We start from the raw sequence: 26,392 nt of genomic DNA, 5'->3' as shown, positions 1-26,392 counted from the left end.
GAATATTGCAACTGGCTAAAAATGGTGAAATACCCCATGTTGCTGGCTAGAGAATGCTGGAAGTTGTGTGCCCTTTGTCTGTCTAAACATCCATAGGATTACACCTTTAGCCATGTGGTTATTTCTCAGCTTCAACACTTTCATCCAGGGGAAAGAACAAAATTGTAATTATCTGTCTTCCTATTGTTTTTGTCATATTCTGAGTCCTTCCTTCCTGCTTCCCTCTAGAACACTGATGATTAGATTAATTGCTAACATTTAATGAAGTGTGTGTGTGTTGTAGGGGAATGTGAAGTCATTTTCGGTTCTTGGACTACTTCATTTGTATTGCTTTGATTAACGGATTCCATTTCTGAACTGTATAATTCTAGCCAATATACACTTACTCCCATGACCTTGACCTTTCAAACCTCAATTCCATCTGTTCACAGCCTGTTTTCTCACTGTCTCAACACATTATTTTGACTGACCTGAAACTTTTGGTTATTATCTATTTATTGCTTGCAAACCTCACTCTTGTCTTCCTTTTTCAGACTCATTTTGCCCTCAAGGAATTCATACCTTGGAAAAGATAATGGGGAATTAGCTGAGAGAGGCATAACTACAACCAGTGCTTTTTTTTGTAAAAAAAAAAAAGGTGCCGGAACTCATGTCTTGGAGTCACACTTTTACACTAAAAAAGATTTTTAATTCACCAACTTTTTTTGAAATAAAGAATTTATTTACCTTTTGCACGTAGCCAGTCACTCTACACACACATAAACATAATGGTCGCCGCTGGCAGTAAGCACTCAGTGTGCGACCACACACACCAATCCCAAGCCGAGCAGCGCCCTCACAATCAGCACGAACACACAAGCAGCCCGCACGCGATTCAAAATCACTCCATTGGAAAAATCCATCAAAAGATGGTGCCGGAATGCTGTTCTGGTGCATTCTATGACAAAAAAAGCCCTGACTACAACCATAATTGAAATCACTCCAAATGACAAACTTTCTTAAAACTAACACATTTTCACCTCCAATAGTCACATTCTATATCATGAACACATGGTAAGATACATGACAAATTACATGAAAAGAAAGTAAATTACTTAAAGGACTTGCCTTGCTATTCTTTAGTTGTCTGGTGAAAACAAGTGCCACATTTAGAAAAGTTTTTGGGTGAAAATTGAAGCCAGAAAAGAATCTGATTGATACCTTGAGTAAAAACAATCCTATTGTCTCCCCATATTATCTTATCCTTTAGTCCTGCCACCTTCCATCTGGAACTTCAAACACCAAGCCCCTGTCCGGACCCGCAGCTGATGCAAAAAGACCCATGCAGGCTGTCTCTTTGAGGTCATAAATCGACCTCAGACAGGGAGAAAAGGGGTGTGCCAGGGCAGGGAGAGAAGGAGGCTGGGTAGAAGGCTTACACTGTATCCAAACAGTGCCCCAGCCATCTTACCACTTCCTCGTGGTGCTTCATCTAGATGGGTGAATGAAAACAGCAGTCTATAGGAAATGTGGAATGCAGAATGTGGGATTGCAAAAATAATTTCCATTGTTCCTTACACTGTGCATAGGATGCATGTAAGCCTTCCAGTTGAGAGGCTAGTGTGCATTGAAAGAAAGGCATAAACAATAAAGGCATGCACCCCCCCCCCCAGTGAGACACAGAAATTATTGAGACTCTGAGTGGCAGGAGCTTGGAACAGGCAGATTTGGCCAGGATGACATCAGATTGGGATGCTCTGTGCAAGGCTGCCCCTGACATGCTCTGGTCACCTCTCATCTGCATTTCTGCCATGGGTTATGTGTGGGACTGCCTTTCAAAATCACCTGGGAGCTTCAGCTGGACCGTGCTAGGGCAGTGAATTTGTTAACAGGGACTAGCCTATGCAATGATATTATGCCAGTGTTTTATGAGCAGCAGTGGCTTCCCGTTCATATCTGGACCCAGTTCAAGGTGCTGGTATGAAGCCCTAACTGGCTTGAGAGCAGGCTGCCTGAAGGCTCATCTCTTCCCCGCCTGGACCCTCAGAAACGTGCCTGCAGAAGGTCCTGAAAAATCATGTGAGCAGGTATTCTTTGGTGGCATCCTTTCTGTGGAACATTCTTCCAAAAAGAGTCATTTCGTATTAACATTGTGGTCTTTTTGGTGCCAGGTGAAGCCCTCTTTATTCTCCAAGGATTTTTAGTCATTCCCTTTTAAAAACAGGGTTAGTGCTTTTTAAATTTTGCACTGCTGTCCATTTTTACTTGGCTTTATTCTGTTGTTTAAAAGCTCTCTTCTCTCTCTCTTACATTTTCATATTGTATGGTTTTGAGTTTAACTTTGTGAACTACCTAAAGAGTTTGGGTTAGTGCATGATATAGAAATAGAATAAATAAAAAGATACATACTTGAAAACTGCTACTAGTCCACAATTTTGTTCTGGGAGCAGGCTAGGATGTTCCAACCTACAGGGGGTGTTAGGGCTCCTTAACTTAACAGCTAGAGTGTTATACAAGTTGTTTTTCAGTCCAGTTGAAAACACTAGTTAGAGTTTTACTATGGGGGCAAAATATGCAAAGGACCAAGCCTTCTTCTCTATGAACCTGCCTGCCTATGGTGGCCATATATCCTTCTTTGCAAAGATCAGTCCTTGGTGCAAACGGCTCTCAGAGGACTGTCCCTGCTTTGAAGGCATACCCTCTTTGAAGTGCTACAGCCTCCAGTTCTACTTAGTTGTTCCCTGGAACAGCTTCAGTTGCTACCCTCTGGGTGAATACAAGCCTGCTTCTTCCTCCAGAAATCAGTTAGTCATCCAGTTACTAGAAGGCCTTAGAACTTACTCCCTTAGCAGACAAATAGAGAGTGCAGCATGATGGAATTAGATGGTTTTAGTGAATGGCCCTGAATCTTTCATTTGAGAGCCCAGTTCTCCGGGAGACCATCTGTCCCAGCACCCTCCTGAAATAAATCACAAGGCCCTGATAATCTCCATTGCATTGGATCCCCCTGGATTAGCTGATTTTTTAAATTACTTCCCCTGTTGCCCCGCCCCTACACCCGCCATTGAAGTTTTTTTAGGTAGTTGAAGCCCAGGGTGCTGCTAGGTGGAGCCCCAGGTATATTCAGTACCTAGCAGCACCCTGGGCTTCAACTGTTTCAAGAGGGGGAAGGATGCCACCATTCCTTCCAAGGTCTGTTCACTGTTTCTTCCATTCTCCCTCTTTTTCTACTCTTACTTGCCCATTGCAAGAAGCTTGCTTGCAATTATATTTGGAAGAGGGAAGGGAGAAGAGTATATACAGCTCCCTGCAAATTGCCTGTATTTCACAAAGCATTGCTTTTACTGCCTAGACTGGAACCTTTGGCTTCTACAAAATGTTCAAAAGCTTCAGCACAGTAAAAGATTTAATCGCCTCAGCACATTTCTTTCTGCAGATCCACTTTGATTTCTCCCATATAGACTATATCAAAAGAGGGTTAAGATGATGTGTTGTCATAATCCAGTTTTAAAATAGGTTTTTCAGTTCTGAAAAACAAGAAAAGGACCTCAGCCACATTTCCTTGTAATTTAAGTGTGTGCAACCCCCACACAGCCACCTAAATTCCTCCGAGACGCTACCCCCTTAAGGGGAGCTACCAGGCTTGGAGAATTCTCTCTCTCCCCCTCCACTCTTCTTTTCTCCATCTTCCTTCCCCTGTCTGGGTCTTTCTTTTTATTCCATTTAGGGTATGTTTCAAAGAATCCTCAAGAAAAGGTGATGGGCAGGAGAAATTCTGAACTATATACAAAAAACCAAGATGATTTGTTTTTCTCCTTCTCTTACTCACTAAGGTCTTTGACACACCTTTAAAAAACCAAGACAAATTAAATTATGAATAATTTGCATGGAAATAATTTTCCATGATTTGGGGTGTCATGGAAAACAGCAAACTATTCATAATTTATTTTGTTGTTGCTTTTGTTAGTATTTATTTTAGTTCTATACCACCCCATAGCTGAAGCTCTCTGGGCAGTTTACAACCCTGCATAAAAACAAAACAATAAAATACACTACACTTATAATAAAAATAAAAGCAAATTTAAAACAGCTAAAGCATACAAGAAAATTATCTTGTAAAAGCAAAATCACCTGGGATGGGTGCTACCCTTAAGGCCCTCGATAGCTAAGTAAATCTTTGAAGAAGGTCTGGACATTTCAGCTAATTCAACACAGAGCAGTGTGGCTATTAACAAGGACCAGTCCTAGACAGCACATCACACTGGTCCTCCATCAGCTGCTACTGGGACCAATTTAAAGGGCTCACGTTAATATATAAAGCCCTAAATGGCTTGGGGCTTGGATATCTGTCTCTGTATATCCCCACCAGACCACTAAGATTTTCAGTGGAGGCCCTTCTCTGTGCCCCCCATGCCCCTCCTCAATGAAGTAGGGACAGATGGCGAGGAGAAGGGCCTTTCCTGCTATCACGCTCCATTGCACGCTTCAATGGAGCGTGCAATTAAGTCCATTTGGCATCCTCACTACTTAACTTCTGCCACCAGGTAAAGATGTTTTCATAGCACACTTGTTTATTTAATAGTTTTTTTTTTCTGTTTTATGGTTTTATTAGTTTCTGCTGATTGCTTTTGCCTTCACTGTGAGCCACCCAGAGAGCCTTTGGCCTATGGGGCAGCATACAAATGTAATTAAATAACTGAAAGACCTTGGCATAAAGAGCCATCTTAACCTGGCATCAAAAAGATGACAAGCTTGGCACCAGGCAGGCCGCAGTGGGGAGGGAGTTATATAGATGGGGTGGGGCACCACAGAGAAAGTCCTCCCTTGTTGCCACTCTTGGAGGCTCCCTCAGAGGTGGTGCTTGGAGGAAAGCCCCAGAGGTTGAGCAAACTGCCTGAGCAGATTGTTGTATTGTCCTTGCCAGGAAAGGGGAAAGGTACTTGCAGGATTTTCTGGCCCAGGTGCCAGAAGAGTTTGACTGGTTCTGGGTACTGCTATGCACCTGGACAGCAAAGAGGGAGGCACCATTTGTGGCTCTGTCTCAGGCAGCAAAATTTCTTGGATGAGCCCCATTGAGACCTGTGGGGTGGGAAAAGGTAGCTCTGATGTTGCAGGAAATGTGGGGTAAGAAACTAATTCCACACAGTGATTAGACATTAGATAGATTTGAATTACTATTTCTGAATAGGTGGCCTTTTGTGGTGCATGTCCTCTTCTTTGATTAGCCTAACTAAGATCATTATCAGAGGGTCTCTGAGGTGTTCCAGTGGCCCCAGTAATGTGCCTAGCTGGGATCAGGAGGGCACATCAGGAGCTGCATTCCACGCTCTGCTGAACTTCTTTGCATCTCCTTGCCAACCCCACAGACATGTGAATTGGTGCCTTGCCTTCCTTGCATTGGCTTTTCACTTCTTCATTTGTGGCCAAGTTACAGACAAAATATGGGAGGAAAGAATAGAACATTTTGGAATTTGATGGGATAAATCATACATAAGCTATTATCAGCCTAAATATATAACAACTCTGTTCATGCTTACTTGTACATAAGTACCATTCAGTAAACTTTACTGAATTACAGTCTAATATATTCCTGTTATTCAACTAGTATAGATGCAAAGTAGAATACATTTGAGAAAACTCAAACTAAAAAGCAATGAAAACACCAGCCACCTCACTCCAATTTCAGAAAAATCCACTCAATCACTGTTAGTAAATATGATTCACTGGGTATCACCAGCCCCTTGGGGAAATTGTTTTAAGAAGTTAACATCAAAAAGGGATTGTAGAATTACTACTTAACATTCCAGATGCCATGCTTTGTGCTGATGTCTGTTAGGAAAACAGCAAATCAAAGCCTTATTAGCACAGGTTAACTGGGCAACTTAAGAGAAATGACATGTATTGCATCCATTCTAGATTCAGCAATAGCATTTTAAAGGCAGCAGTCCAGCACCACATAATCATCTTAAAAGTTTGGTCATCTCCCCATTAAGGGGAAGTATCCAACTGTGTCATTATGTTAGCAAACAGGTCCTCAACTATATGTCATAAAGATATATAAAGAGATTTTGTTACTTTGATATTCTGCAAGTTCATTGAATTTGTATATAACCTTATACCTTTTAAAAACAACCCACAAATGGACTTCGGTTAATTTAAAAAAAAAAACACTGATGAAAAATGCCAGGAGACTTTTCCTATGAACCATTACACCAGTAGATAAATGGTTTAGCAGGGGATACAATATACTTCAGTTGGGAAGCTGCACATTTTATTCCATAATTGCCACATGAACTGGTTCTGGGAATTCACACATGCCCAAATAAGTTCCAGAATCTACTGGTTAGGAACCTACAAAATGTAATCAGCAACCATTCTTTCTGCAAACAACCTTTCTCTTCAACCATCCAGAAACATCCCACCAGCTTTTTCTTTAATCTCTTGAACTATCAGTGTAATTAGTGTCAAGAGGTCTTTGCAAATGCCCCGGTCCCTCTTTCATAGTGAGTCATGAGCTTCAAATTAGCTTATACAGAAAACCTATTGCTGTGCTTTTGATAGGTGCGTAGAATATTTGAAATGGAGCTATTTTAGTAATATTATGCTTCTGTTACTTTACCCATTAGACAAAAGAGGCTTGTTTCCAAGCTGCAGATGCTGCAAGTGCCTCCATTTGAATCATTTCTCTTTCTACTCTGTATTTTTCAACTCCTTGTACACATTTTCCTTTTGATTTTACCAACCAGTCTCTCTTTAACAGTCCAGAAACTTGCCACTAGCTTTCCTTGACAAGTTTATCTCAAACACACCCCCACACAAATTTATTTATTCCTTCTCAGTCCTGATTCCCATGAAAACATGTTATGTGACTTTGGAGTCTTTTCTACTGCCTTCATTATGCATCTCCAAACCTTTCAAATCTTCTTGTTAGGTCTGAAAGAAGTAAATTTAATCATGCTAGAATGGCATGAATTGCTCATCTTCATGACTCTGAGAAAGCATTTGGAGCTTGCATATTTCTCTTGAATACTCCAATTAAAAAGCTGGATTTTATACAGTGAAGGGTTGTCAGGCGCAGAACATTGCAAACAGAGAATCAAAAGGTCATGAAGATGGTGTATTAAAGCAAGCACATTTAATCGAGACAGATGCACGGCTGGTTGTTTTATACAGAACTGTTTGTTAAACAGCCCATTGTGTATTCCCAAGGGAGTACTATAGAAACCAATTTTGAACACACATGCTCTGTTGCTCTCACCATTTGTTTTAACAGGACAGTTTGAATATTTGTGCTTAAACCTATTTTTTGAACACAAATAAAAATCACTCTCCATAAAATGAAGAAAGCAGCTGGTCACTTTTCCATTTATAGCCCCCACTCCAACACAAACACACTGTCCTTCGTATAAACCTTGTATAATAAACTAATAGCCAAGTGTGCTAAATGCTTTAGCAACTCGATTATTTTATGAATAGCAGAGACATATTCATTTTGCGGAAGCTAAAGGAGTTCTTAACTTAAAGTCACTAAACCAGCAACGAGCTCTTGGATTTCCCTTGCGACTATAAAAAATGCTTTGCATACAACACATTTGCATGGTGATGTCCAATGTTTGTCCTTCATTCAACCTCAGATCCTTTTATTTCACCAAGGTTCCTTTGATGGCATTTCATAAAAGTATAGCATATTTATCACAGATAATAAGTGGTGGAATTCATTCTGCAAAAGTTCCAAATCAACTTATCACTGTCAACATTCCTTGCTACCATTTTTGCCAAATACCTATTGGCTTCCTATAATATGAAAGTGGAGTCCTGTGGCATCTTAAGGAATCCCATATTATTGTGGCATCATCTTTCATGGGCATCCTCCACTTTCACAAAAGCTCATGCCATAATAATGCCTCGGTCCTTCAAGTGCCACAGGCTTTTGCTTTTGCTGCAACAGATTATCCTGCCTACCCTTCTGGAAATTGTTACAGAATATGAAATGACTCTAAGCCAGCCAAAGGTTGGGTTACACAAGCACGACTAACACTTCTGCTTTCTCTGAACAAATCACCTATATGTGAATGAACAAATCTGTACAATGATAGATCACAGTTTAGTAATCTGATCTGCAAGAGGGCATTTGTTCTGTAAAACATGCACTCTCTACTGTTACAGGCAAGTTCTCCAAAGCCAAAGAAGGGAACAAGGAGGGTGCCACAGGGTTCAGTCCTGGGCCCAGTGCTCTTCAACATTTTAGCTAATGATTTGGATGAGAAGTGCAGGGAACAATTATAAGATTTGCAGGTGACACAAAACCGGGTGGGATAGCTAATCCCCTGGAAGACTGAAAGAAAACATAAAGTGATCTTGATAGGTTGGAGCACTGGGCTGAAAACAACAGAATGAAATGCCAAGTTCTGCATCTAGGAAAAAGAAACCAAATGCAGTGCCTCAAGATGAGGAATACTTGGATCAACAATAATGCAAGTGAGAAGTGTTGTAGATCACAAGCTGTATATAAATCAGGAATGGGATGTGGCTGCAAAAGGGCAAAAGCCATTTTAGGCTGCATTAGTAGAAGTATCACTTCCAAATCCAATGAAGTACTAGTTCCCCTATACTCAGCACTAATTGGACCTTATCTAGAGTACTGTGCCCAATTCTGGGCACCAAAGTTTAAGAAAGATGCAGACAAGCTGAAAAGGGATCAGAAGAGGACAACAAGGATGATCCAGGGACTGGAGACAGTGCCCTGTGAGGAGAGAGTGAAAGAACTGAGAACGTTTAGCCTTGAGAAAAGGGGAGATACGATAGCACTCTACAAGTACTTGAAAGGCTGTTGCAAAGAGGAAGGCCAGGATCTCTTCTCAATCATCCCAGAGAAAACAAGACACAGAATAATGGGCTCAAGGTACAGGAAGCCAGATTCTGGCTAGATATCACAAAAATGTCCTAATTGTTAGAGCAATACGAGAATGAAACCAATTACCTAGGGAGGTTGTGGGCTCTCCCACACTAGAGACATTCAAGATGCAACTGGACAGCCTTCTGAGAGGGCTGGTTTAACGTGGAGCCTCACACTGAGTAGGGGTTGGATCCAACAGCCCTCTGTCCACTTCCAACTCTACTATTCTATGATTCTATGAAAAGGAAGATTCATTTGAATTTTTTCCTGCAGATGAGTGAGATGTCCTACTCTGATTTCAAAATGTTAATATGGAAAAATATACTAGAAAACACAACCTCTGTTATCCTAAAGGCTAGAGAAGCAAGAAGAACACCAGGACAACCAAACCTCATATGATCAACACATAACATAAGGCAAAGTTATTTCCAAATAGCTACCGCAGTCAAGTCATATGGGGAAAGCAAAATTAAACCAAGTAACTAGTACTACTGTTGTTTAGGAGAATATAGGATTCCACACTATTATAACTGGCCTAATTTAAATATTTTCTTTCTATGCATTAGTTAAAAAATAAGATTACTATCCTACATACACTTATATGGGAATAAGTCTTATTTAAGTCAGTTGGGTTTATTGCGAGTAGATATGCATAGGACATGAAGAAAGACACGGAAAGATATATGACTGAACAAAAAACTTATTAATAGATCAAAGAACAACCTAAACTTTTGATAGGGATGTTGTACCTAGTGTACCGTAAAATAGTCCACCCACATTTTTTCAGGTTTAGATGATAGTTGGCTTAGTCATTATTCCATGCGCATATTGATTTGAATCCAGGCTGATCCTTCTAGTCTCAAACATGACTCAAATACAGCAGAGCACTCACTGAAGGAAGAAGCAGTAGCAATTGTTGTTCATGTTCCCACCACTCTGCAGCCCCAACTCCTGTGTTACACTCAAGATTACCCCAACCCTCCAGAGCAGATTTTCAGGAACATGGTGGCAAAATAAAGCTGTAAAAATTCCCTTGCCCCACACTTTCACCTGTGAGAGCATCCAGTTAGCAGATTTATGCTTCAGGTACCCTAGGATCCAACCCAATGAAAACTGCGGCAGTTTGCAGAAAAACAGGTAAAGCACAACTTTGTATATTGAAAATTAATCTTGTGGTACTTACAGCCAATCATCATCATGGCAACCGCAAAGATCTTCTCTCCATCAGTGGTTGGTGCAATGTTCCCAAATCCAACACTGGTGAGACTAGTCATCGTAAAGTATAATGAAGAGATATAAACCGAATCCTTGCTTGGCCCCCCTTCCCATTTTCCAGTGGTCGTGTTCAGTTGATAAGGCGATCCTATGGACTCCCCCAGCTGGTAGAGCCAACTTTCATTTCTTATTGTGTTTTTATCCTCATTGAAAACTTCATAGTCCCCAATGCTGTACCAAATGCAGGCCAGCCAATGGGCTGCAAGACCAAAGACACACACCAAAAGAACCAAGACAGCTGCTCCATATTCAATGTAATGATCCAATTTTCGGGCCACACGACCCAGCCGAAGGAGCCTCACTACTTTAAGGGAACTGAACAGACTGCTGATGCCCTAGAAGAACAAAGCAAAACAGTCCATGAGAATTCGGCATTCAAGGATTTAATGTTTGCAAAGAACAGTCAGAGCTCAAAAGCTCAGAGTTCAGAGCCCTTTTTATGTCAAAGACTAACTGCTAGTTAGTTCATCAAAAGCAGGCACCTAGCAGGATATGTGTGATCATTTGGTCCATTTTGCAGCCCTCACTGCACTGCTGAATTTGCAAGTCAAATTTAGTGGTGCAGCAATGAAAAAAAGCTACCAGTCTCCCTTTTACACAAGGCATACAGGGAGTGTGCACCTTATTTTAAGGCCAAATCAGGCTCCTGGAAGCATCCGGGAGCACAATATCGCTTTAAAACAAACCATGCAATTCCCTTGCTTTGGAGGGAAATTGCGGGAGGGGCAGTTGCTGCTGAACTGCCAAATTCAGTGGTGCGATAGCAGCCACTGGATTCACCCGGGGGGGGTATGACTGAGCCCAGGACCACCAGGAGTGGGCCATCCTTGACCTAGAGCCAGTATTGTTCTTCACACATCTCATAAATGGGCAGAAATATGGAGACCAGGACAGGAACACAGATACTGCACAAACAAGAAGAAATTACTCTAGACATGTCGTCATCACAGTGCTGCCAGTGAAAGACACCTGAACTGTTCTTGGTTTCCTACACTGAGTTCATTTTAGTGAAATGAGCATCCCAAGCTAACAGGTATGGCATGTGCTAGTGAATGGGCCACTAGTGCAACAGGAGCTAGTGGCTGCTGGAAAAAAACCAGACGTGAACAGAAACGGCTGTTTCCAGAACAAAGCACATCAGTGGAGCTTACAAAAGGGAACTCTGCTGACCTGCCCTATTTTGGAAACAAGCAATGCTGCTCACCTTTAGGTGCTGCTCCAGTGGTCTCTTTCCCTAGCACAGCAGAACTAGCAGAGGTGCAGCAGCAACATAGTGGGGAATCATCAAGATGGTGGCCAATGACGAGCGGGGTCCCCCAGAGCTCTGTCCTGGGACCGATCCTGTTCAATCTTTTCATCAATGGCCTGGAGAGGGGTTGACCAGTCTGCTGATCAATTTTCAGATGATACTAAAATGGGGGTGGTGGCCACACCTGAGTAGCAAGTACTCCAAATCCAGAAGTATCTGAACAGGAAATGGAAGTGGGCAGGGAACAACAGGATAGCATTCAATGAGGATAAGTGCAAGGTCTTGCACTTGGGGCATAGGAATGGGTGTCATAAGTACAGGTTAGGGGTCAAGTGGCTGGGGAGCAGCTTGTGAAAGGGATCTCAGGGTACTGATCAAATGCAGGCTAAACATGAATCAGCAGCGTGATGCAGCAGTCAAGAGGGCGAATGCCACCCTTGGTAGCATGGCCAGAAGTGTGGCTTCTAGATCAAGAGAGGTATTAGTGGGCATGCACATGGTGGAGCCAGGGGTCAGACTAGATGGCCCAGGAGACCCCTTCTGACTCGCTCTGTTTCTGTTTCTATAGGATGCTCCCTATGGAATCTCAGAAGGTGTCTTCTTCATTGAGATCATATATTACATCTTTATTTATGCTATCAGTTAGTCTGTACAAACCTTGATCTTTTTTGACCCCTGTATTTGGCAACGTTCAGCAATATATGTTGTAAAATAATGTTGTACTATTACAGTGCTTTCATATTATTTCAGAATAAAGATGGCTATTGGCTAGCAGCTTAAAATCAATATTATAGCTATTAAATTCCCAGAAAGCACCATTAAAAATAAGAAACAGATAGAGATCTGTGCAGGCATTCATGTAGATGCTTCCTCTGCTTCTTCCCTGCCCCTGCTTCAAAACATGATGCACTCCTGGGAGGCAAAGCACCGACCTCGCTGCTCCAATTAAAACATTAAGGCAAGCTTAATATGAACAATACAGTTATTGCAGAAACAGTATCAGTGGTGTTAGCAAACACTCGGGCAGAATCCCCTTTGGAGTTTTGCATGAGAGCAGGGGTGTTTGAGCAACAACAACAAAGTGAGCATCTTCAAAAGAGCATCCTTGTTGGTTACTATTTTTTTTAACTGTGTGTTACCACATGACTAAAAAGAATCCTTGAGGTATCTTACAGCTTGTATCAAACACCAGACATTGCTAAAAACACAACATATGAGCTGTGTAGGCCTGTGTACAATATGGGCTATTCTAGCAGCATATAAATCCGTTAAATAAGTAAATAAAATACATACATCTATTCAGAAGTAAGTCCCATGGCAATCAATTGAACTTATTCCCAGGAATACATAGGATTACAGCCTAAAAACACACACACACACCAGAAGCTGAATTCTGGAATTCCCCAGAAAGTGACCAGGAATTCCCCTTATGAAGTTTCAAAAAGGCCTCCTTAACCCTTCTGCAATATCAATGCAGCATCTCCCTATCACGCTTACCAACCCAAGGTGCTCTCTACCATCTTTCCAAGATTCAGCACACAGGAAGCCTGGCAAATTGCTTTGGTAAGAGACATACCGAAAAAGCCCTTCCTCATCTATCAGCCACCCTGCTGCCAAATCATGTTGAAAACAGAGCATGACAGGATGCAGTGACCACGGGGAAGGGATGCCACAAGTATTTGTGCAAAGCAAGCACTTTCCCCCTCGAAAACTGAAGAAAAGCCATGCAGAGGGGAGTCCCAGTTGTTTCTAGTAGTTTCCCAATGAATTGATTAAACTCCTATTTATTCAAATAATATCCTCTCAGTCTGTATGATTTCCTTGTCTTTTCAGTGAAAGTTCATCCTGAATGCATAATCTAATAAGAGTAATTAAATGCATCATGTAGTCACATGCATTTGCCCTCTATTTACTTTAAACCCAAAGGCAAACTCAGAAACCTGTATATTCATGGTGGAAATTAATGTGGAACTGTCATACTCTGTTCATATGCCTTTTGTGAGGCATCTGTACAGAGCCAGTGGTTAAAGTGTTTAAAGTGTTGGGCTAGGATCCCGGAGTTTCAGGTTGGCCACAAAGCTTGCTGGATGTCTTTGGGCAGTCATGGACTCTCAACCTAACCTACTTCACAGCGTTTTTGTGAGGATATTTGAGAAGAGAAGGAGGATTGTGTCAGCTGCCTTGAGCTCCTTGAAGAAAAATAGGTGGGGTATAAATATAACAAATACGACAAATAAAATAGAAAAACTGGATAATATTGCCATCAAATTGCTTTCCTCCCAGATATTCTCTGTTTACATTCCATTTTGTTTCAGGGCTCAGAAAGTCAAGCTTTAAAAATTAAATGAAATAGTTAGGCAGTCTCTCTAGGCATAGACATACCACGGCAACATTGCCCCATACTTTTTTGGCAAGCTCTTTGGCATTCTCTAGGTCAGCCTTCTCCAACCTGGTGGTCTATGGAGGCATTTGGACTGCAGCTCCCAGAATTGCCATCCAGCAGGGCCATCAACCAGGAATTCTGGGTGGTGTAGTCCAAACATGTCTGGAAGGCACAAGGTTGGGGAAGGCTGCTCTAGGTGACCTGCATAGGTTGTTGTACCCATTTACTGTCTCTGTGGCAGAGGCGGGTGACCTGTGTAGGTCTGTGGGCACATCTGGCAATTTGAGAAGCAGTCCTGGGCACCAGCACAAAATGGGCACACTGCGAATGAGAGTCATGGCCTTCTTCATCTCCTCAGAATGTCTCTGAGTGCCACATATGGTTCAGAGGCATTCACAAAGAAAGAAGAGGAGAGCAACTCCTTTGCTTTCTAAGCTGCCAAATAAAAACTTTAAAAAATAAATAAGTTGGAGGGATGGGGCACCTTGGCAGGCCCCAAGAAAGGGTATCTGGGAGTGATTTGGTGCCCATGAATAGCGTATTGCCTGCCCCTTTTCTGTGGTCTGTCTCTCCTCTCTGGTTATGCCCCCTCAGTTTCCAACTGGCATTGCCTTCACATCTGCTTCTGTTCCATAAATTAGAACCAAGAGGCACCCCCAACAATACTGACCAATAATAGTGATGCTGCTCAGGATAGACCTCAGGGCTGATAACAAACCAGGGCTTTTGTTTGGCTAACTCCATGTTGCTTAACCCCTAAACAAACCATGTCCCTGAGTCCAGATGTCACAAAATGGTTGCTTGTCAAAGTCCTTTCCAAAAGAGCAAGAGGTAGGTGGGATGGAAACTGCACACTTGTTCTCTTGCTCCTGTGTAGCCACACCAACTTCTAGGTTATTTAACCCAGGAATTGGTCATTATGTGAGAACTAGGTCACTGGCAGTCTGGGACAACAAGGCAGGTGATGGGAACTCACTAGGGAAGTAATGTTATGTGAAACATACAACTCACCTCTTAGGCTAGCACAAGAATATGGACATTTCCAAGCACTCTCCATCGATCAGTGTAAAAAAAGAGTAAAAATCCAAATGTATATAAAGAGCACAATGGAATAAAAGTGAGTGAAAACCATCTGAATTGAAACATTGTGCAACTGTGCTCTGTTAATAGCAAGCTTTTAGGAAAGCTGAGATCCAGGTAGCATTTCCACTGCTAATAGTTTCATTTTATAAGCATTTGGTATTTACAAAGAAGGTTGTCATGGCTGAGAAATGGAAGTGCTTGGGCTAGATCTTCATTTGAACCATGTATTGTCCAGTATGGTGATGAATTCTAATTCTCAGGCATGTCTTTTGTAAGTGTTAGGCAGGGTTTCTATTAAGACAAGGGCAGAGCAGCCCAAAGGAGAGTTGTCAAGCTGGGAAAAGTGGACTCAAGCTGGAGCCAGCAATTCTTGACTCTGATCATGCTGAGATGCAAGCATATTTGCAATTCTAAATGTCCTTTAGTTTCACCAGCATAACTACTTTTCTGGCATCTTTGGTACTGTATAAAATAGTCCGCATGATATGACTTGCATCACATCATGTGACTTGTACAGTTTCTTGTATTCTAAAAGGCTGCTGCTTTGACCCCTTTTTAGTTCAAGATTTGATACTTGCCTTGGGGAATGATCCTTGAGAAGAAGCCCCAGCTGTGGAACCAGTGCAGGTATAGGAATGGCTTGACTGTCTGCAGTGAGCTCTCCATAATTCCCTAGGACAGCCATACCCAGCCTGAAGATGGGAAAAACTTGGATTCTTGACCACTGGCCAAGGGCAGCTGGAGGTGATGGGAGTTATGTTCTCCCATCTAGAGAGCATCAGGTTGGAGAAGTCTGTTCTAGGCCCATTTACACGATTCAGTAGGATTTATAACAATTCTTGTGGATTGTATCTAGTGTAATGGTAGCAGGAAAAGTACAAGAGATGGTGTGGTTCATGGTTACTATTAATGATTAGTGCTTGGCTAACAATTGCACAAATAACTAGGACACCAAAAAATAACATTTCACATAATAAAATGTAGCAAGCAACATTTTGCATAATGAAGTTGCAATGATTCATGAAAGTGCTCCTGCAGTGGTATGGGCCAAAGGATTCATAGTATTGCATTTGACACTTGTGCAAGGATTCAAGTGGACTTTCTGCAGACGGCAGAGCCTTTGCACTAGCAGCTTGATCCCCTGGATCAAACCCTGTCAGGGCACACTCTTATGCAAGTTTAGACAAAAGTAGGCCTACAACATCCAGCATGTTGTCTGGGCAGGCTGGGAGTTGTAGACCCTTTTTGTCTAATATTGCATGGGATCACCCCTATAATTGTTTTCATGCAAAAGTATTGTGGAACATAGGATGTCCACGGTCATGCAACTGGCATGAGTGAGATCAAAATATGTTTCATCCCTGTAAGTAACAGAAATAACTGGAACTGGCTATTTATTACTTCCATGGAAGTCAAAGCACTTAGCTCCCACAAGCTAAGGTCCCAGCTTCTTTAAAGGCGGCAGTGACTGGGTCCCAAAGAAGGCTCCTTGGATCTGGATGACATCAACAACTATAGATCTTTGGCCAACAATCCCTTCTTGGGAAAAGTGCATGAGTGGGCAGTGGTGCAACAGCTCCAGGTACTCTTGGAGGAAATTGACTATCTTAATCTAATTCGGTCTGGCTTTAGGCCTGGGTTTGGCATGGAGATAACCTTGGTCACTCCGTAGGATTACCTTTATTTTATTTATTTATTTATTTATTTATTTAGAATATTTATATGCCATCCTGTTGCGAAGGCCTCAGAACGGCTTACATAAATAAATAAAAAATTATATAAAACAGAATACAAATAAATTTCAGATTCACCCTGGCTGCAGATTTAAAACATATTAAACCAATATTAAAAGTTATTAAAATATTGTTGGAATAAAAAGGTCTTAACCTGGCGCTGAAAAACAAATAACGACCTTTCTACCTTTGCTGGTAGAAAGACAAGAGGAGTGTGTTCCTGTTGGTTCTCCTGGACATCTCAGTGGCTTTTGATACCATTTATCATGGTTTCCTTCTGGAGAGGCTGGTGAGGTTGGGAGTGGGAGACACTGCTTTGCAGTAGTTCCATTACTACCTGGCCAGCTGTTTCCTGAAGGTGGTTCTAGAGGAGTATGGGTCAGCATCATGGCTTTTGCAGCATGGAATGCCACTGGGATCCATACTTTCTCCCCATATTGTTTAACGTCTACATGGAACTGCTGGGAGAGGTCATCCAGAGGTTTGGTTTGGGTTGAAGTTTCATCAATATACTTATGACACTCTACCCCTCTTTTTTATCTGATGCAGGTGTGGCTATCTCAGTGCTGAACCAGTGTCTGGGCGAAGGTGATGGATTGTATGAGGGCTAATTAATTGAGGCTTAATCTAAACAAGACTGAGGTCCTGTTAGTAAGTAGGTCCTTTGTCCAGTTGGATGACATCTGCCCTGTTCTGGAAGGAGTTCCCCCTAAAGGACAGGATTCAAAGTGGTGCCTTTCCTCCCATAAACATCTGCCCAGACCCTAAGGTCATCGGCAGAGGTCCTTCTTTAGGAACCTGCTCTGAAGGATGTAAAAAGGCTAACTACCCAAAGAAGGGCCTTTTCAGCCATGGAACCAGCTCCTAGGAGAGGTGCAGCTGATGCCAACACCCTATACTTTTCAGTGCCAGGCCAAAACCTTTTTATTTTCACAGTATTTTAACCATTACAATTTTATATTTTTAGTTTATGTATTTTATATGACACTGGGGCTGTTTGTTTAACTTGCTCTGATTCTATTAATTTCATAATTAGTTCTATTAGAACTTATATTTGCTTTTATATTTTTTATTCTTATTGTGATTTTTATTGTTTTTATTTGTCATTGTTTAAATGTGTATGGTAATGTTTGCTATGTTTTTTAATTTTTCAATATATTGTAAACTGTCCTGAGATGTTTTAAATAAATAAACAAATAAGCTGGGTACATGTCAGCTACACTCTGGGATCAGGGTCTCATTCAAATGTGGCCTGGGGCACAGCATCCCAACGTCCCATCCTCACCCCTGCCCCACGAAGGTCCCAGCCAGGTCTCTGAGAGCTGCTCATGGCCTCCTTCCTACCAGTCTTATCTGCTGATGCTGTTCTGTGCCATCAAGTCACTTCCAAATTATGGCAACCCTCTGAATGAAAGCTCTCTAGAACATCCTATCCATGACAGCCCTGCTCAGTTCTTATAAATTCCAGGCTGTGGGCTCCTTTATGGGGTCAACCCATGTCTTATTTGGTCTTCCTTTCCTTCTTCTGCCTTTGACTCTCCCTAGTCATTTCAACAGTGGCATAATCCCTTTGGATTAAACTGCCAAATTGGCATTTGTTTTATCCCACTGAAAGGCTAGGTCAGTGTGAAGGAACGCGAGAATTGTGGCACTGGTCCAGGCTTGCAATTTCACAGAACTCTGAGTCACAAGGGAGTAGGGAGTAATTTATCCCATCTGCCCCCATACATAAAAAGAGAGCACTTCTTTAACCCAAAAGCAACACACATGACCCACAGGCAGCCCTTGTTCAAGAGCCCTGTTATGAACTTGGAGATCTTGGATCAGCATGAGTTAGCAATTCTATCCTGCGCTAATTTTTAAGTGCATGTACTTGCTGAAATATTTATTTTCTTCTGCCTGCACAAAGGGCTCCCAGATGTTTCCTATCCAAGCATACTTTCATGGCTTCAGCAACGCTGCAGCTCCAGGTGCTGTCTGACCAATAAGGGGCCCCAAACAGTGGGGCTGGGAAGAACCATTCCTTCTTCATTACCCAGGGACACCCCTCCCCACACACACACACACACAAATCCTCACCTCTCTTCTAAAGACACTGCCTCATGCTCACAGATCCTGCCTCAAAATCTTGTGTGTGCTCAAGCTAGGCATAAAGAGGCTGCCCACTAGGATCTGCACACAATCCATTGCTCACTTTCTCCTGAATACAAGGAAGGATCAGACTTGGCACCAGCACCTGGCATCCTTGGGCAGCTGACCAAGTCTAAAACCCTGGCAGGGTCCACCCTAGGACCTTCTTTAATAAAGAAAAATCCAGCCTGCCTCTGCAATGAGTGCCAGGCAGTTGGCTGAGCTGCTGTTTGAATCTGTGCTGTTTGAAGTCATGCTTCTCTCCTTAAGTAAATTAAGGAGTCCAGTTTTAATGAATATTTTTGGAAATAAATTATTGCATAATTCTGGTCATTCAGTTTTATGGAAAAGTTTGTTCAGTCATGCTTAAATATCATTTGCTCCAACATTTTAGTTTAGGCTTGCTTAATGTAGTGGAAAATTTCCTTTTTTACATTCATATATGTTTTTCATATTAACATATGTCTCTAGGAAACCAGAAATGGTGTGTTTCCTATTTTAATTCTTTAATTTGTCATAATTGCATTTCTTTAGGGGTTTTTTCCCTGCTAAATGCAGCTTCTGTTGGATGTTTAAACAAACAATAAAAACCTCCAGGGTCCTGGTTAATTGAGCACAAGAGGGGAAAAACAATGAGTCAGTAAAGCAGAGCAATTTGTAGATATTTAGAAAAATGGCCTACAACTCTGCAATCTCCTGTGCTTACAAGTATTAATTATGAGGCAAATGTTTAAAAATGCACATTAAAACTAAACAAGCTCTCAAATTTATAGATGGCACTCATCATCATCATCATCATCATCTTAGCTTCCTAAAATGTTGTCAACTCCTGGCACCATTCTTGAAATTACCTACTTCCTGCTATATTAATCCCATTGGCAGAATGAATAGTTTCTGGGTTTTAGCCAAGTGTCTGCTTACTGAAAGCAGAATATCCCACAGTGCTAAAGGGAGACAGATAGTGAATATCCTTACATGTGTACAGGAACATAGGAAGTTGCCTTGTACTGAGTCAGATGGTGAATCCAACTAGCCCAATATTGCCAACATTGATTGGCAGCAACTTTCTAGTTAGAAGCCTTTCCTATTTCCTGCTATGTGATCCCTTTACCTGGAATTGGATCTGGGATGTGCTTTCTGTGCTGAAGGACTGCATTGCTCCACCAGAAATCCAATGCAGAAGAATGAGAATAGATGTGTAATTTGAGATGATCTTTCTCGTAATTGCCATCTTCCTTGCTTGACAGGCTGAAAGCCAGTGAGCAAGTAGGCAGTGAAAGCAACTGGTCCCCTTCCCATCACCCCCACCACCAGTGAAAAGGAGAAACAACTTCAGGAAGCTCTTTCCATTGGGCCCCTACTGGACTTTGAGGCCCTGACATGTGCCCCATTGAGCTTACCGTTAATTCTGGCCCTGGCCATTGCCCTTGAGCACTGCTTTGGCATGTGTGTGAGGTGCCCTGAGGACTAAGGAAGGCTGTTCCAGCAGTCCGCAGTAAGCTGCTCTCCATCTTGTTAAGGCAAAGGAGGGAGTTGCAAAAGGTCGCCGTGGGTTCAAGGGTTGAAGGAGGCTAAGCTAAACCCCTTCAGACTTCTGAAACGTTGCTCCTAACTGGATCTAGAAGGCACAATGATGGATTGGCATCCAAGGAAGACATGGAGCCCACACCCAGCAGGTGTCCACTGGCAAAAGTCTCTGGGGTGCTTCCTCGTGTTCAGACCACTGGTTCGCCTGGCTCTTATTCTGGTCCACACAAGACCAGTGATGAGGAGGAGCAGATACTGCTGTCCACTCGCTCAGTGGCTTTGTGTTGGACAAGCAGTAGCAAAGATGAGCAAGAGTGGTGACAATAATGACAGGGGTGGTGCAAAGGCAAACCTGAGGATGGAGGAGGCCCATTCAGGGTCTCTATGTTCACATTTGCACAGATGTTGGGCATCCAGTGCCAAAAGTCCCTTGCTCTACAAACCAGCCATCACTAAATAACTAAAGATAGGTGACTCAGAGTAGAAACCAAGCAAGTTTGGACAGAATTAAAGCTTGCGATTTCCAGCATGCCCCAGCTATGATGACTGGGTCACCCTAGGAGTTGTAGGTCTGTCTAAACTTGCATAGTATTTCAGCCTTATTTCCTGACAAGTTGTAGACAACTCCAATGAAGTTGCAGTACTGGTTATTAATGGACACCTGTTGTCACTCTTGTGCTGTTCAGATGATTGTTGTTATTTCATGATTTAGAATGAAGGAATTGATTATTTTATCAAACTGGCAGGTGGCATGAAATGAACTAACATTACAAACACTTCAGAATTCCAAATGCCCTGACAGATGAGAGGCCAGGCCTGGAATATGTGAAATTCTCTAAATGAAGATACAGTTTTCTAGGGAAAGGGGTGGCGGGGGACAGACACAAATTCAAGGAAATGGAATACCAACTGAGGCTTATGAGAACAAGCCATTAAACACAACAGGGTTCACTTCTGGGTAAACATGCACAGGACTGTGCAGTAAAGGCAATTTTATGGTGTATTGCCATTGAAATATTGTTAACAAACTGGTTAAGGGGGTAGGAAAGTGATTGTTTTATTCTCAGATTGGTGTTTCTCTCCACTTTATACAGCAACATTTTAAAAAGAATTCTTGTTCTCACATCTTCAAGGTGTCAGATAGGCCTTTATTGCACCAGATTTAGAAGATTAGGTGGACATTTAAAATCACTCTGCTCTATATATCTCATTATACCAGTTTTCAATGCAAAAACATTTTAGATAATTTAGCAGGTTCAAGCTGAGTATAAAAAGGTCAGGCTAGAAGTGACTCAAAAGTGCTGTTATGAATAGCACACTTGAAACAATAAAATATATTTGTCCATGAGGCTTGGAAAATGAAAGATGCAGACAATGTCTAACATTTATGTGATGCATTTCAAATACCCAGAATCCTCTCTCAACTACCTCAAGGCCCTGGACATAATATCTAGTATTATTCTATTTGCCTCCATCATGGCCTTATTTCATGGTGATTTAAAAAATAATAATCCTCACAGGACCTCTGAAATATAAGCAGAATTATAACATGTTTCCTTATCTCAGGCATGAATAGGCACATGAGGATGTGTGATACTCATGGATGGGGAAATCTGTACATTTTGGTTCTGCTCAGTTTCTCATTTGGTTCATTCCTCATTAATGTAGAAACTGTAATTCTAAAAGAATTTGAGATTTGTATGCATTTATACTCACTTTTATGCCTGTATGCATTTTTGTGCATATATTTTATTAATGTACTCATTGTGGAAAGCAATTTTCCACATAGGAATGCATTTCTGCATATTATGTTCACTATTGTGGCCATGTTTACATATAGTTTTTATAGTATATTTTTGTGCACATTTCCTGGATGTGCATAATTTGTACTCACTGGAGTGAAAGAGGGTCAGGAAGAACTATAGTGCTAAGTTTGGCAAAATGCGAATTGTAGATCACAGTTCTTTTTTGGTTTCTTTGTTGGTTTAGCAGGTGTGAATCTGCTAGGTTTGCATAAAGGTTTGGATGGAACAAAATTTCTCACCGAATCTTAGCACTCACTAGCTTTGTTTGCACTGGGAAAAGAAGGGAAAAGCTTTATTTTGGTTCACATAAACAACTTTGCTTTTTAACATGCACCATTCACATACACAAGAGCAGCCTTGGGATTACTAAGAAATATTTGTTTCTGGTGGCATTAGTATGAGAACATCATTCTATATTTTGTGTATAGAAAAATCTGCCTGAGAATATGAACACATAAACTCATGAGAATATGAACTCACTATTCACATATACAAGAGCAGCCTTGAGAAATATTTGTTTCTGGTGAAGGAGGGTAAAGATTAATTTGCAACTGGGTTACATAATGAGACAGCCCAATGTACCCTTGCAGGTATAAATCACTGCAAAATAAGGCAATGACTGAGACAAGGAGTATTTAAAAACAACAAGAACAACAATCTATTTTTATAAACCCCAACAAAAGGCATTATCTAATCTGCTCTGTGCATGACAGAATTTGAGCAATTTTTGGGAAGTATGGAAACAGAAGGCTATTTATATCTTTCTTGAGCCAAATTAAAAGTGGCAACCCTGTGACAGATTTACGCAAGTTCATATTCTCAAGCAGATTCTTCTATACACAAAATATAGAAAGATGTTCTCATACTAATGTCATACACGAGGGACTGGCTATGTGTCAGCCAGGTAGTCATTTGCTTTCTGTTGCACACTTTTATTGCATCACACTCCTTGTCTTCTTCCTCATTCCTCTCTCATTTCTGACAGTGACTCCACATATGAAGCCCTTGGAGGGAAATTGCTACAACTACCCAACAGGTCAATTAAAGGGCTGGCACAGCTGGACCAACTTTCCAGTGCCCAGCTGGTCTGGGTCACTGCTGGACCATGTTGCTTCCAGCTGCCTCTCTGCATGTTGTTGCAGTTGTGACTTTTTATACTACTGATTCCTTTTAATTCTTGGGAGTGATTCTCTTTGCTGATATTTTGTTAGCTGATATACTCATAGCATTAGATATGAAATAAAGTTTGAAATTTTATGTGAATGGATTGCCAGCTACTTCATCATTTTCAGGATGATTTATTTTCAATGGGTTGATTTTCTCTAGAATGTGATTTTGGTGGAAATTAGATTCTTAATTTTATGGGTTATGCATTGCCTCGAATACAGCAAATCTCAAAAGACGGGAAACAAATGCAAAACGAAATGAAATGAAAAATGACATTTCTAATATCAGATAAAACTTGCTTTAATTTTAAGACCATAAAGTGTTCTTAACACTTTCCATTTTTCTCTTGAAATGTCTATGATTGTGAGTATGGAAGGGTCATTTATAAACCAGTCCATGTCACTTTCTACACATTATGACTTATTTTATTGTGTGAAGGTGTAAAAGGCATGAACAGCAGATGGGTGTGTCTGTGATAGGGAAGGATGTGAATCCTATCTGGACGTGCCCAAATTTCTCCCAAATGTTGAAGCAAGCAAAAAAACTAATTCCAGAAAAAGCCAACAAGAAAATCGTTGCCACAGATGGAACAAAGTAAGGTTTTGTACCTTGTGGCAGAAGAGGGCCCAGAGGAGGGGTGCTTGAATCAAAGCCCTGCCCACTTTGATTCTACATCCAGTTATTTGAACCCTTGCTCCAATCCTCTTGGCATCCCTGAACAGCATGGATTGGCCTCCTCTGTTCTACCTTCTCGGCCTGTACTGGGGAAGTGTGGTGGGGCCGTTTGTTTCTGTCCTGGATTTCAAGGCACTTGGTGCCCTACTCCTGCCCTGGCCCCTCTTCTGTTCTGTGTGGCTCCAATGACTCCACTGCTCTTCAGGGGCAGGAAAGCTAAGCAAGGCAGCCAATGGCCCTCACCTGAAATGGGGAGAACTGACTTTGTTCTGACCATAGGGCCTGGCTATTGAAACACAGATCCCGCTTTACACTGTTTCAAATGTTGCTCTGACAGCTGTATTCCATAACAATGTGTGACTTAATGAGTCTTCTGTGACAAAATGATATTACTAGATATTATCCCTGGAGTATAATTTAGCCCTTAATGCTTCCAGCTTTATATAGCTGGAGAAGCTTATGCAGGCTGCTTTGCTTCATCCTACTATATGATAAAGGTAATTCCCCCTCCCCTTTAAAAAAGAAAAGTAACCATGTCAGTTGATGCAGAAATAGCGCCTTTTCTTAACAGCAACACAAGATTAATCATCTGTCCTTTGTTCTGCAGCAGAAAGCAAGGCTGGGGAAGATTAAAGCTGTACTGCATGTAGATTGCCTGCAGATCCAAGGCACAGGAGTACTAAAAGTAAAAACGTTAGCACAAAAAACAGGATCTTTTCCGTGGTGACACCACCAAGCTGATGCAATGTCCTTCTAAGAAAGGCTCAGCAGTCCCAGTACATTGGTATTCTTTGCAAGGATGGTTAAAATATCCGTTCTGCCATCCACTTGACTAAAGCAATAGAAGACTGTTAAATATGATGTTTCTGGAACTGGAGTTACCTCCAATATTTTCAAAGAAGTAATTTGAGCTGCAGTGCCATGTTCAAGGGTATTTTTGGACATCACATTAAAAAAAAAAAAACCTAAGTTATGCATACATGCTTTCGTAAAATGTGGACTTGTTCCCCCACTGGACTATGACAAAGCTGTTGAAGCCAATAAAGTGTCACCCTGCAAGAAAAAATGCTCATTTACTTTTACACAAGCAAGCTTATATGATAATGGGAGATAATGCTGCCAACAAGGCCCTTAGGTCAAGGAAATGCATATGCCCATTCTGTTGACACAGCCATTTTGCAATATAAATTCAAGAATCCATTCATTCACCTATTCAGCTTTCTGCTGAAATTTCAAGCTCAGCCAGTTTCTGTTCTTCGAGTACATAACATTTATTTCCATCTCTCTAGGGTTTTTGTTTGCCTGTGTGTCTGTTTGTTAGTTAGCTTGCTTGGTTCCTTGTTTGCTTTGTTTCTCCTTCATTATTTCAGATTAGAAGCTAAACATCTCCCTTGCCTGACATCAGATGCTTCCCTAATTTATTTGGTTAAGCAAACATCATGACATTTATATTTAAGAACTCTCCCCTGAAGTTCTTCTAGCAAGCACATCTCTCCCATCAAGGCTAATAAGAACGAAGGATGGTGCTCGATTTAGCTAACATCAGCAAGTCATCAAGTAGTGTGATGTGTGCCAGACCAGCCAGAGTAAAATATATACACATATTTTAACCCAACTGTTTGTCTGCCCACAATAGGTCAGATCCTGACTTAGTAAAGCTGAAGACCCACTGAAAGTAGCAGGACAAGTTAATTGTGACATTTAAGCCTCACTTAAGACCCATTGACAGTAGAGGGTTCACCCAAAATGCATAAGTTTTTATCCAACCCAATAAACTGTTTTACCCTTCGGGTAGGAGACTGATCATTTGTGTCCTCTCTACACCTGCCCACCTAACCCCAGCTAACACATCCAGATGGTATGTTCCACCACATTTCACTCAGGACAATATCAGAAATGAATGAGGACCCAATCACTTATGGGGGTTGAGAAAACCCACAACTGCTGATAGGATCACCCCATACCCACCTACCACAGTGCTTGAAAAAACATCAGTGAGGCACATAAGCATAAGCAGAAAGAAACCCGAAGGCTTTGCAACTGCCCAGAGCCAATGCCAGGTTTGGGAGGGGACTCCAGGCTTCCTTGGTGCCCCTTCAGTGAAGTGACCAGTCAGAAGGAGCAGCAGTAGGGATGGACAATCCTTTTTGTCTCCTCCCCCTCCTCCCCCGATTCTTCTAAAGATGATTATGAGGACAGAGAGCCCAAAAGAATTTCAGGAAGTGAAGATCACGAGAGGCTCGGCAGGGCACTTGGCAAGCCTGGCTTTATTACAACATCATCATAATAAAAATGATGTTTTTTTACACAGAATGAGGGATCCCCGAAAGAGGCTTCAGACACAGGGGGGCATCTGTGGCCCAGGAGCCCAGTATTTGCCCCTCCACACTGGGTGCTGCTGACAACTGTGCAAGTTATTGAAAAGGACTAACAGATAAAGGAGAATAATCTTAAGGCTCTTCTTTTGTGTGCTGTGCTGTATACACCAGT

General features: G+C 41.7%; 1 protein-coding gene across 1 annotated transcript in view; it reads right to left on the bottom strand.

Moving 5' to 3' along the window:
* The window catches only part of KCNH1 (potassium voltage-gated channel subfamily H member 1), a 274,699-nt gene that overhangs the window by 185,708 nt on the left and 62,599 nt on the right, over positions 1 to 26,392 (bottom strand). Inside the window, exon 7 of the mRNA XM_044428808.1 lies at positions 10,059 to 10,485. Coding sequence (XP_044284743.1) covers positions 10,059 to 10,485 — 427 coding nt within the window. The remainder of the gene's footprint in view (positions 1 to 10,058; positions 10,486 to 26,392) is intronic.

This window comes from Varanus komodoensis, unplaced genomic scaffold (assembly GCF_004798865.1).
Source record: "Varanus komodoensis strain SLA01 unplaced genomic scaffold, ASM479886v1 scaffold2, whole genome shotgun sequence".
Lineage (NCBI taxonomy): Eukaryota > Metazoa > Chordata > Lepidosauria > Squamata > Varanidae > Varanus > Varanus komodoensis.
This window is presented reverse-complemented; position numbering and strand designations above follow the sequence as displayed.